Below are 13,057 nucleotides of genomic sequence, written 5' to 3' on the forward strand. Positions count from 1 at the left end.
ATGGCAAATATAATAAAATATAGAATAAGAAATGTATAAATAAGTGAAGACAGAATTACATCATCAGTGGGCGTATGAATTGTGAAAATGAGGATCACACAAATGAATGAGGAGAAAAATTGATATAATGGAAAGGTGTGTATGCATAGAGCCAATAAGATATTGTGCTGGGAAAGATACCACTGGTTGACATTTTAAGCAAAAGTATTACTAATTCTCTGTATGTCTCTAGTTTATGTTTGCATGTATAATATTACTGGACAATTGGAACAGTTATTCATGTCTGTACATTTTCCAATTGAATATCAAAAATATTAGATGTTGCCAAAGATATTTGTGAAGCATTTCAGTTTTCCATCTCACCTAAAAAGAAGTGTTTAGCCAAGACTTTGTTTTGCAAATCAGTGTGGGAATATATTGGCGTTAGCAAAAGTTTTTACTGCAAACAGTGTTTGCAGTAAATACTGCCCCAAAAGTATTGTTAGCACCTTGGTTATTGCATTGTCATATTGTGAGCATGCCTCAGTAAATCGTTGAATGATAAGGATTATAATTTTATGTGATGTGCATTAGTATTCCTCAGATATTAATTATGACTTCAGCTCTATTCACTACTCACTTTATTGCAGAGCATTCAGTCCAGCTGAATGCACTTTTAGTAAAATTTAACATTTCATTTTAATTATATTGGAATTTTTTCTTTCAAACACATAGATATTTTCAAAAGTATTTTTGTCCTGTTGCCATATAATTTCAAAGAGGTGTACACTGAAAATGGCTGTTGAATAGGTGACCGAAAGTGTTCACAAGAATGTTCATTATTTCCTTGCCCCTTTATTTACCATTCATACATTTCGGTCTTACATTTCAGGGTCTTTGAAATGTTATTTCATTTTTAGAATTTTGGAAATGTTGGGGATATACGTTACCATCTGTAAATAAAATTAAAGTATTGTCTTATTCACCATAAATTATTTTAGAAGTATACTACATGTTTGGAAAATTCCTTAGTGTATGTTGATAAAAAAAACAGGAATATGTGTTCAATCAGTCTACCGTCGAATCTGTGCATCATTACTAATCAACCAATTAATGAATATTAGTGTGGTGTGACTTGAGTTTTTTTATATGCCTGCAAATTTCTAATGATTTTTACAAATTTGCTGCCGGAGCATTTGGTCTTTCAAAGTCTGTTAATGCTGAAGTTTAATTGTTGTCCTTCTCTCATTCTTCCTCTGTCTGGCAAACAATTGCAGCAAAGTTGCCTTTTGCATGACTGCAGCTACTTTGGAGCAGAGGAGTGTTGTGCTGAACGGGGGTACAAGGCAAAGTACGTACCCATGCGCACCTGCTCTTGTGGGTTTCTGATGTGTATTGCAGCAGTCTTTGTGTGTGTGTGTGTGTGTGGACATAAAGAGAGAGAGTAAGAGCAAAAATATGCCTCTATCTCTCCGCCCTAACCCCTTCCACCCCCTTCTCCTTCATACCTCCACATTCCCCACCCACACACATCCCCACCCACACCCCCTCACCCCCCAGCCACGCTGGCCAAAAACCAAACACACATGTGAACATTGAAGCCAAAAATTTTTTGAACACCTTGAAAATCCAATATTATTTTAGGAATACAATCCAAGAGAAATTTTACTCCCTGGAGAGCCTTCATTGGTAGCCTAATAATTTTTTACTAATTTAAATTTCTAGAATTGTAATCCCAACAAAGATGAGTGGCCCCTATCTGAAAAACATGCAAATCTATCAAGGCCTTACATTTAAACTGACAAATTGCATATGAAATAAATTCATCTCAGAGTAATGAGACGTGGACAGAGTTATGATCATCATGAAAAGACTAATATTTTATTTTTTGTGTCTTAGGTTTCTATGTGATGTTTGCAAATTGTGAATTTTAACCTCTTATGTGTTCCTTGTGTATTCACCATCATTTAAAGTAAAAACTCAATAATGTTCAATTCTTTTTACTTCCCTTGTATGTGTGGTACATGTTTATGCATTAATAGGTGACACACACATCATGTATGTAAACCATATCTGAAACCACCAAATAAGAGCTGGAGCGCTCCCTTTCAAGGTGAGGACACACCATTCTAAATTCATTTAATCTCGATTGGACACCAACTTAAGGGTAGTCTAACCTAATGGCATCAACTTAAGGGAATTATCATTGCTTCTGACAGTGTAATTGGAATGCTCAGGTTCTTCCATCCCATTAAAGTTTAATCCGTAAAGTTCCACCCCATCAAAGGAAGGATTTATATGTTCATAGATAGATAAAAAATAATTATGTGCTCCATGCATAATTGAATGAAAGATAAATCATGCATGCAGCATATATACAATCAATTGGTCAAATAATGTACACCAAAATAGGGTAACAATCGGTACAATAGGGCATTTCAAAGTGCTGTGATAATGCCAGCAATCCTTTTCTATAATTTTTTGAGAAATGTGTTATTAGCATTAAATAGATTACATGGCACTATTTTATATTGCCATGTTAGAGACCTTAGCAAATCGATATGAGGGCTAATTCAGAAAGGAGTGTGATGCATAAAATTCAGTGAATGTATCATTTATGATAACTAAGCCAAGATCAGCTCTTGGAAAGAAGAGACAACTAAAGACAATTTAACTGAAACTTCATGAAAACCACATGAAACCCATGATTTGTACTATGCATGTGAAATGAGTTTGTGATTGGTGGACTTGGGGAAAAGGAAGGAAGCTCTGAGCTGAAGATCACTTTTGGGAAATGGGCTATGCTGAGTGGGATGAGAGCAAGTGGGGATTGGGGCAGGGTAGGAGGCAGCAGAACGGATAAGCAGATGGCTCCTGGTTCTGTGGTGGACCATTGCTCTCAAATATGACAATATTCCTTGATTCAACCATTGACAAAAACCTAATGGAAGACTTCTTTATTTTAGTTGACCTTTTTACATTATTTCAACCTAAACATTAGTAACAGGGTATTGTTTTAAATGTTTTGAAGGGAAAGGGAATTAAAATGCATAAATTTGTTTGCCTAAAACTAGATTTTTTATCGGGCCAAAAATTGCCCTTTTTTCACTGGCAATCTCTTAACTGTCCATATACTCCTGGGACTCCAAAATGCCAATTTCGGCTGGTATTAGCTATACATATATTCGATTTTGTTTTTTCAAGGACTGGTGTGAAGAAAAAATGAGTTTTGAGGAATGTATTTTATTCATGTATCTCATTTAGTTGCTGCAACCTGCCTGTGGTATGTCTTAATAATCAAATTTATTTTCCTAAAGATCAATTCCAGCAGTCGACTTGGAGTATGAAGTTTAAAGTCACTCATTAAATATTAAATAAAAAAATGATTTCCAAAAGGTGTTTGAATAGTTATATCTTGACCTCTTGAACACTCCAGGAAGTCTAACGCTCATTATTTTAGAAGCTTACTCACTGGTCAGCCTGAAAGAGAATGCTCAGATATTATTACTATTATGGCTGCTTATCATGGAGCTGTATTGTTTATTTATTAACAAGGACCAATGTTTTGGTATACACTGAAACAAAGGAGATAGATGTTGAGGGTTCACTTTACATTCTTAATTGCCTGGAGTCAGCAATTGGCTTTGCCATTATTTTTTCTATAAAGTGTACATTTTGTCTTTGGCAGTATGGCAGAATTTATGTCATGATTTGTAATGAAGTGGGCGTGTGAAATGGCCTCAGGCCTAATGCTGTGTTTCAGGACCAAGTGTGGTGAGGATATATAGTTTTTTTTATTATTAATTTTCTATTGGAATGTTTCATCATAGATCAGATGCACGCCAAAACAACTTAAACTCATCTACAATTCTCCTCAATTGTAATTCTCTGTTTCCAGGGTTGCTGTCTGTGACATCTCACACCCACACTTTTTCAACAATCTCAATTTTAATAAGATCTCAACCTTTTCTCTCCATTTTTGTTATACAGTTCTATTTTTCAATTAAATCTGCCAGCACTGTTATTATACCTTTAAGAGACATCTCGCTTTATGTGTGAGACGTCTCAAACTCTGATGTAATTCCTTCTTGTTCTGCTGGAAGAAGACACTTAGCTTTTCTGCATAGAATGCGTTCTTCTAGTTCTGGTTGCCTCTCAGTCCTCCCTCTGGATGGAAGGTTCTGTACTTTCTCGTTCTCCTGGAGTGAATTCTCAGTAGTGTTAGCGTAGTGCTGGCTAATTGTGTTAGCTGGCAAAATGGGGTGTAGCCAGCTGAATCACCTGGGGAGGGATTCTAGGTCCCCTAGCTGTTCAGTCACGGGCATATTTCTGCTACTGCGGCACCATTGGATAGGCAGTAGCTCAACCAAGAACACCAAATGGGGTCTCTTTAATAGTCTTCATTTTTCATGGAAATCTATTTTGACATTTACCCAGTAAGGTTACTATACACACATTAAGAAAGTAATTTTCTCCCTCGGCACCCATTTACTCCTTCCTTCAGGCACTTTCAGGTTTTGAATTAACTCTCTGGGTGCATTGAATGGGTTGAAAGATTTGGATGCTCCTATTGCATTTTCATTGCCTTTTCAAGCACATTTTTAATATATCTTCACAAATTTAAATGCCAAGCATTATATAAAGAGTATTTTTGGAACACATGTATCAAAATATCCAGGTGTTATTGGGATACTTACTACTCTTATCATAAATTCTGCATATCTCTCTAAAATAGCCTGTGATTTTGGCACAAAATCAAGCACATATGGATGGCACTCATTAATGGTTACAAATACTTCTCACTTCACTCATTTCATGGTGTTGTGACATAATTATTAGGAAATATGTGTGTAGAAATATTAATTGCTGCAGATATGGATATCTGGTGAAATGAGAAAAAGTGGATTGAGGAAGTAAGGAGGTGTGCAGGTTCAGCTGCACAGGGCTCTCGACTCCTGCAGTCACTCCAAATGTGCTACAAAGTTGTGTACCTATATATGTCCTGAAGTTCTCAGGGTGGGGTCACCTGATTTTTCAAATATTCTTCAGGTTATTGTTTCTTCCAAGAAGTTCCCCATTTTGTTTTGGTGATTTCTTGGGGGATAGTGGATAAAATGAGCATTTTAGTGTAGGTCACCTGAATAAGTCAGATGGTGTCAAAGTGCTGATAGGCATCAGGTTACCTTTTGCAAACTCCGTCCAACACATCTATTCCGCCTGTGGTCAGTTTAGAACCTTGTACACAGCTTCATGACCTCCCTGCAAAATTAATTACTGAATTATCTGTAGCAGTTTTAATCTTCTTGTTCGTTGTTGTGGTCATTCAGTCCTCATTAGAACTGTGTCTCAATTTATGCAAATATCTCTGTTCTGTAAGAAGTGTTGGTATTTTGTGAGCAAAACTAAAATATAGCTGCTAACATTTTAAATTTGTAAACTGTTTGTTATATTCATAACTTTGTGATTGATTTTAACCAATTTTTTAGTTTAAATGCAATATTCTCTTTTACAAATGGTACTTCATTGTTCAAGCTTGTAGTTCTCTTGTACCAATTAAGACTCTTGATTGGCCGATGTGTGTGCCTCGTGATTGCATCACATGCGGTTCACTCTGGTGTGAGAAAGAGGGAAGAGGTGTTGCTTCATGGACGCACAATGGAGTCATGTCTAATTGTGCAGCATCTTCCCTCGTAACCATCTGCGTTATTCCTACAGATCTGAAACCTGCTGCCAGAGATGTGGCTACTCACGAGTTGAGGAAAGGTAGGAAGCCACTGCGTAGCACAGCTGCCCACGAAGAGAGTCCCTCTGGAAAGAGCAATTGTTGATGCAGTCGAGGTAGTTTTTAGTTGGGAGGGAAAGCGCATATGTGTGTGCGTGTGTGTGTGTGTGCGCATCCACTGCAGTGTGCCTTTTAGGAGTGTCCCCTTTTCTCTCTCTCCCCTCCCCCATAAGGACAAAAGGGGAAATGCGACCCAGACATGGTTCAGTTGCACAGGGGTCTCCCTCCCTTCCCTTCATGCCTGCCCTTCCGTAACATGCACGCACGTTATTACCATGAATGCAGACTCTTGCGCACAGATGGAACAAGAGACTTGCTCTTGGATGTGTGTGTCTCATTACCTCGCTTCTCCTCACCCATTTTTCCGTGGGCGATTGATAGTGTGTGCAAGCATGTGCCGATGTGAGAAGAGGCCGGTGCCCATCTGCGCATTACAAGAAGCAGCCCACATCATCTGAAGCGTTGAAAAAGGTGTGAGTGAGGTGGCGGAAAATCAGATTTATTGCTCAAATTCCAAGTCTGCTCTGCCAAAATTTGTAAATATGGAAATGATTAAAAGTGACCTCAAAATGTCTCTGTGTCACCTCTTAAGGATGCCTGGGGAGGGGGGGGGGGGAGTTACTTGGCTCTTGAAATTGGAAATTGTCACATTTGATCATTTTGTTGCAATGGTCCTGTTAGTTTGATTTAATTAGATTGGGTGGAAGTTTTAGTTTGGAAATAGGTATGTTTCATTATATGTGACTTTGTATTAAAATTTCAGTGTATGATTTTCCTTTTATGGTTATGAATAACCTCTTTCTTAAATTGACCTATCATTTAATTGGGTATAAGCCTTAAAGCATCCTTGCCCATTGAAATTCCATGTGCTGCAGGTTGGTAGGCTGACTTTACATGAGAATGTAAGGGTAGTGTTTTACATTTAGCTCATGTATTTGGGTGTTTTAAGTTCCATAATTATGAAATGCACTCGCCTCTGGTGGTCGGCTGGGTGAAGCCCAATCGGAGTGGTATGCGTGAAAGGGGTTGATTGCATTCACATTTCCCCCCCTCCTCTGTTCACCGTGCTCTCTTTTGGGGTCAGCTTATTTTTTAACAAAAATCCCTGGCTCATTGTGTGAGATGCCCTCAAGTACCACAGGTGAAAAATGAGCACTTAGCCCACTCTTGCAAGAATATGATCAAATGGTGTACTTGAAGACGTTCTGGTTCAAAAAGAGATTCGATTGTCAATAATGAAAAACAATTGAGGGGAAAGATACCTCTTGAGTTGGCCACTCAAAATTTGAATGCTAGGAAGTAATTTGCTCTTTACAATGAGCTGTGACATGTACATATGCGTGAGTTTGCAGAGATCAACATCTTGTAATTGCAAAACTTTACCTTGGCTGTGGGAGTTTTGAGCTTTGTGCGCTGTCCCCACTGAAATACCTCACTGTACTTAATGGGCCAGATGAAAGGAGCTTTTCTAGCACCAAATTTTATTTTCTGTACATATTTGTATAAATATTAAGCTCTTGCCAGACAAGCATTGTGGGGAACCGGGCAATTAGAAGCATTAATTGAATGCCATGTGGTAGTCTTGACCAAGGGTGGGAATTCATTGGCATCAATTGGAGAAACTTACCTAATTAACTCATAGACATGGGGTCACTTTTACTATGCATAAAATGATGTACAAACAATCAAAAGAAGTGAGAATGTCTAGCACAAATTTAAAAACTTTAAATTGAACTGTAGTGTTATTCTAAATTGTATATTCATTAAAATAATTTATATTTTAGACAAATATATTAACATTGTGTATGTTAACATTCTTTATTTATTGGAAACTTCTAACCCCCTGAGAATTACATTTCTCTCTAAACTTTTGTTTGGTTGATGTATTATATTTTATATACCTGATAAAGTTATTGTGCTTGTTAATTTATGTGAGCAGTACCTTCATGTTTTGTTTTTGTTGACTTGTATGTATTCTAATAGCTCTTCTCTAATACTCATCCTGTATCAATTAGAATCCCTCAGATAATCAGGGGCCACATTCTCTTCATGAAATCAGAGGCAGTATTAAAATATTGAATAGCTTAGAAGCAATCATTAGATAAAGGAAATATTGTAAGCGTGGGAATATTCCCATTGTGTACTGCCGTCAACATTTCCATTGCCATTGATTCATCATAAATATCCAAAGTAAATATTTGTATACCGTTGAATTAACCAAAAATTGTGGTCACCTGCCTATTTTAAGTCAAATTTAAATATTCCTTTGTGACTTATTCAAGAACTAACTTAAATGTGCATACATATTAAACTTCATCTCATCTCCATATTGAGTAAAATGATTAAAAAACTTGAATGTGTTTTGATTTGCCCTTTGGAAATTTATAGGAAATGCTCTCCTCACTTCGAAAACGAAAGCCAACATGCACTTCATCCCATTGAGGACACATTCAGCAGCACTACCCGAGGCATGTCATATTACATTTTCAAACAATCTTATCGGTTTGTTTAGGTTTTCTTTTCACATGTTGGATATGGAAAGGCTGAAGTAGGTCACCAACTTCCCAGAGAGTCTTTCAGTTTCTGGATTGTGGTTCCAGAGGTGAGATAGTTGAGCAATAGCAGGCAGCCATTTCACACGATTCCTTTTTTTGGTGCCAATTCAACTTTGTATCTCACCTTTAGTTACAAAACCAATTGTTAGGGTGAATAGATAGATATTGATTGGGCTATCGGCAGTTGAAATAGTAAAAAAAGCTCAGTCATCATAGTGAAGGTTACACACATGGTCCCTGTATGATTTTTTTAGGTGTCAAATGTAATGGATGATTGTACAAAATTTATGCATGGACATGTGCTGCATGATACATTTTTATCTTTTGAAAATATTTACGTAGTGCTTAATTCTAATATTGTCGTGTCACTGTTGTCTTGTTAGGCAAAATGATCGATGAAAATTAGTTTCCAATTGAGGGTAACACTTCAAATCACTTTTTTTACTTTGATAAAATGGAAGGAAATGGTTTTACAGGCTGTGGATTACACCAAAAATATCTTAATTTACTGACAGTTCAAAAGTTATGGAGTTGCAGTCTATTAAGAACATAAAACGTTCATGCATGAAGAGTACAGCAAAGGTCATTCACTTTTGAGGAAAATAGCCGATACAACTGTGATGGAAGTAGGAGCTGTCACTATTATTCCTCACCTTCTTAAAAAACTTAGTGCAATAGTTGGGTCTTTTGGTGCTTACAAAATGTAATCATTTTGGAAGGTGGTCATCTGATATCCTGGACAGGTTCCATTGTGTGTGCAAAATGAAAGTTTGAAGTTGTTCTGGCTATGAGAAGATGTGCCCCCAGCAGAAATGAAAGGGACCAAGAATCTGACCTTTCATTCAATTTCACATATTTCATTGTTTTTCTGATCAGCCATTTGTCCAATGTCACTAATACCCAAGCCATCCAATTATTTTGTGGCACCTCCCCTTATTCTCTCTCAGTTTTTCGATTTTTAACTATCAATATTGTGAGCACTAGAGCTGTCGGCCCTTCCACATAAGCCATAGGGCATGGTAGAATAATTTACTGGTACCTGTAGTCATGTCAACTCGTGAAGGTAAGTGGTCTACGAGGGTCATCCGGAAAGTAGTACCCGTTCGTGAAATAAAAAGACAAAAGTAAATATTAACAAACATAAAAAATTTTATTTGAAAGAGGATACTTTAAACTACTTCTCAACATAATCTCCAAGCAAATTAAGGCATTTGTCATAACGTGTGACAAGTTTCTGTATTCCTGCTGCATAGTCCTTCGCCGCCAGCTCATTGAGATACGCGAGGGACCCATCTTGCACAAATTTTTGCATAATGCAGATGGTGTTTAACAATTTCATGAACAATTGTTCGAGAAACATTGGGAAAATGCTCACAGATGTCATCAATTGTGACGCGCCGATCGTTCCTCACGAATTCGTCAACTGAGCTCACCAGTTGGTCTGTAATGACAGACGGTCTCCCCGAACGCTCATCGTCGTGTGTGTTCCCCCTCCCCATGTTGAAGTTGCGACACCACCGCCGAACAGACGACTCGTCCATTACATTGTCTCCATACACCTCCTTTAATTGGCGATGAATATCACATGGGCGAACGTTTCTTGCATTGAGGAATTTAATCACTGCCCTCACTTCACAACTGGCGGCGTTCTCAATTTTTTTAAACATTGTAAACAATCACAGAAACAACACAGGCAATGCTAGCGTCACGCAACTTGGCTCAGAGAAGGCAGACAAGCCACTGAAGCTATCTGACCTCGTCCAGCGGCTACTCGCGTCGTCAGCACTTCATGCGGCACGAACGGGTACTACTTTCCGGATGACCCTCGTGTGTGTGTGTGTGTGTGTGTGTGTGTGTGTGTGTGTGTATATATATATATGATGTCATGTTGAGGTAAGGTTGAGCCGGGAACAATTGAATATGATGTCATCTTACTTTTCCACCCCTCCACAGATCACACTTTGCTGGACTTGGTCTCCTTTTATTATGTGATAAGTGAACCGCCCTTAAATATCCAAAACCTATCTTAAATATGTTTCAAATAAACAATAAAATCTTTCAAATAAATTTGCATATAAATAATGTAAGTCCAAAGCTGTAAATATGGAGGTGCATAAAAGTGTACCTTTTCCCACATTTTTGTTTGGAAAGGAAACTTGGGTGTGTGGGAATTAAAACTTGCACAGGGTGACAAAGTGCCATGGCAATAGGATACTTGATAGGTTCTGAAGGATGTGAAAGAGGATTGGGAACGTCCAGGATAAACGTCCATGAAAGAACATGGTTTGGGTGTACTAGTGATATGCAATTAATGAATGAAGTGTGCTTCACTGACTTGATCACGTGATAGAATGGATGGGAATTGGGTCACCAAACCTGCCCACATGACAAGAGAGATGACTGAACATGATTGGTTTGAGAGCAAAGGGGGTAGACTGTAGAGAAGGTTCTTGGCAGTGTTGTCGAAGAGACTTCCAAGATGGGGAATATTAGATCTTGGGAACATGAAATTATGTTTAAAACAATGTATGCATGTGGCAACAGAGATGAAAGAAGTGTATAAGGATAGAGTGGTGTGGAATAAATCAGTAAATGGGAAAAAGTTCCCTTAAATAATGTTTCTGAAGGTTGCTTGCCCCAGTGACAGCAAGGTAACACTCTCGCCTGCAAATCCAGAGGTTGCAGGTTCAATTCCTGCCTAGGTGGGCTTTTCTCTATCGAGGGCTTTGGTGTTTGTAATAATCTTGAATGCAATGTACAGGGGTTAGTTGGAAGAAAGGTCTATGAAGTCTCAATGAAGTCCAATTAAGTTGTTGAATAAATAAATAACTTACAGAGTTTCTTTTTACATCGCCTGCCCTGAAAGACTGAGGTACGAAGGGTATGGATGTAAAATAGAAATGGATTCCATTCACCAAAATTTGATCAAATATAATATGAAGATATTTAAAGAGTAGGTGTAATTGTGTAAATGAATGATATCCATTTTAACTATACTCATTATAACACTGACTTGGTTAATTTTTCATTAGTCCAAAAACAGCACTTTGGCCTTCACATTAGACTTTGAACAATGGTATAACAACAATGACAATTACATGCACCAAGTTTTTGGGATTTTAAAAAGTTAAAATTGGTTATTTTAAAAAGAATTAATCTTAAATGGGTTGGTAAACTGGTACTACCAGTCCACTGCTGAGAGCATTTTATTTATCAATATTTACCAACTAGGCACTGATTATGATGTTACCTCACCTTATAAGTTTCTAGAAGTACATTTCTACCAAATCCTGTCACTACTACTCTGACACCCATGTACTATAATGTTGACATCCCATTTATCTTTTTTCACAGTCATACTTTGACAGTTGAGTATTCTGATCAGAGCTGTTTGAACCTGGGACACCATTTCTCTATAGGACAGTGAGTAGTAGTTCCTGGTGACAACTCTCTTTTGTGTATATAAAGTTCTTCCTCTTACGGTGTCTCTTATCCAGAAGAAATAGGAAACTAACTCCTTCATAATGGACATGCTTATAGCATTATCCTAGCAACTAAATTGAACAGAGAAGAGTTGGTTGGAATTTATGTATTTTTTGAGTAAAATGATACAGTTAAAATAAGCATTGTAGGTGGAGAACCTCGCAGTTACAACAGGAAAGTCTTGGCCAAATGAACGAGCAGATCCTGAACTGTAATACATGTAGAGTCCTCGGATCTAATATTGTATTGCCCCAATATGACACCTCCCTCATCTCTTTCTCAACTTCCCTAGCAGTGGCAAATCCCAACCTCTTTCAAATATTTGTTGTCCATATTTGTGGTGATTTTGAAATATCTTATTGATTCTATGATATGATGATAATTATCTTATGATATTTAGTTTGCATTCTTAGAGGTTCATTTTTAAGATTGTAGTTAGTTTATAGTATAATTTTATTTCCAGCATATGGTGGTGGCCTGAAATCTTTTTGAGTAAACACTAAGATATACCAATTGTTTGCTAGACATGCACTGCACTCGTGGTCATACAGCTGTCAATGATTGGCCTAATTTGAACCATGAATTCAAGCATACACAAATTTATGATCCAGTATTTCTTCCCCAATGGTTGATGTTTGTTGGTTCCTAAAAGACATGTATGGAACACGTCACATTGATTGCAAATGAAATGAGGCTTAGAGTAACCATCACATTTGGCAGTTACCAGATTCTCCTAACTTTTCTCTGAATACGCAACACCTTATCAATGCCGTTGCTATTACCCCATATCCGAATGTCATAAAGAAATGTGCTCTGAAATAAAGAAAACAAGTAATATATAGATAGATCTTATCCTAAGCCTTCTAAATTGGTAGTTTTTGACAGTTTATTACAAATTGTTGCCATCTGCACATTCCTTGATTTAGCTGTCAATTTAGTATTGAGGAGCAAGTCCAACATATTTATTGGCTGAAAATCCTGACATATGTCCTTAAGACTACACAGTGATTGAGTCTTATTTTCATTCATTAAATATCTGTTTGCAGTGACCCAAATGGCTGCATCTTAAATTTGGTTCAGGAGAAGTGTTTGTAACACCTCTGCCTCCCTGCTCACATAGTATAGCATTGTATCATCTGCATACATTATTCAATTGCCCCTCACTCATTTAGGTTCTCTAAAGTTAGTGTGTGCAACTCCCAGTCCTCATATGGAGTAAGGGCAATGTGACCTATATGTATCAACCCCATCCATCTGT

At 37.5% G+C, this 13,057-nt stretch overlaps 1 protein-coding gene across 4 annotated transcripts in view; it reads left to right on the plus strand.

Annotated features, from left to right (window-relative positions):
• The window catches only part of LOC139693498 (reticulon-4-interacting protein 1 homolog, mitochondrial-like), a 51,768-nt gene that overhangs the window by 25,748 nt on the left and 12,963 nt on the right, over positions 1-13,057 (plus strand). Inside the window, exons 11-12 of one of the 4 annotated variants that reach the window (XM_071591680.1) lie at positions 1,257-1,330; positions 5,695-5,817. The exons of 1 other annotated variant lie outside the window; for it this stretch is intronic. In XM_071591680.1, coding sequence (XP_071447781.1) covers positions 1,257-1,330; positions 5,695-5,807 — 187 coding nt within the window. In that variant the 3' untranslated portion in view covers positions 5,808-5,817. The remainder of the gene's footprint in view (positions 1-1,256; positions 1,331-5,694; positions 5,818-13,057) is intronic. 2 more of the 4 variants (XR_011702055.1, XM_071591681.1) reach the window with 2 other exon arrangements.

This window comes from Hetaerina americana, unplaced genomic scaffold (assembly GCF_022747635.1).
Source record: "Hetaerina americana unplaced genomic scaffold, ioHetAmer1.1.p SCAF_5, whole genome shotgun sequence".
Lineage (NCBI taxonomy): Eukaryota > Metazoa > Arthropoda > Insecta > Odonata > Calopterygidae > Hetaerina > Hetaerina americana.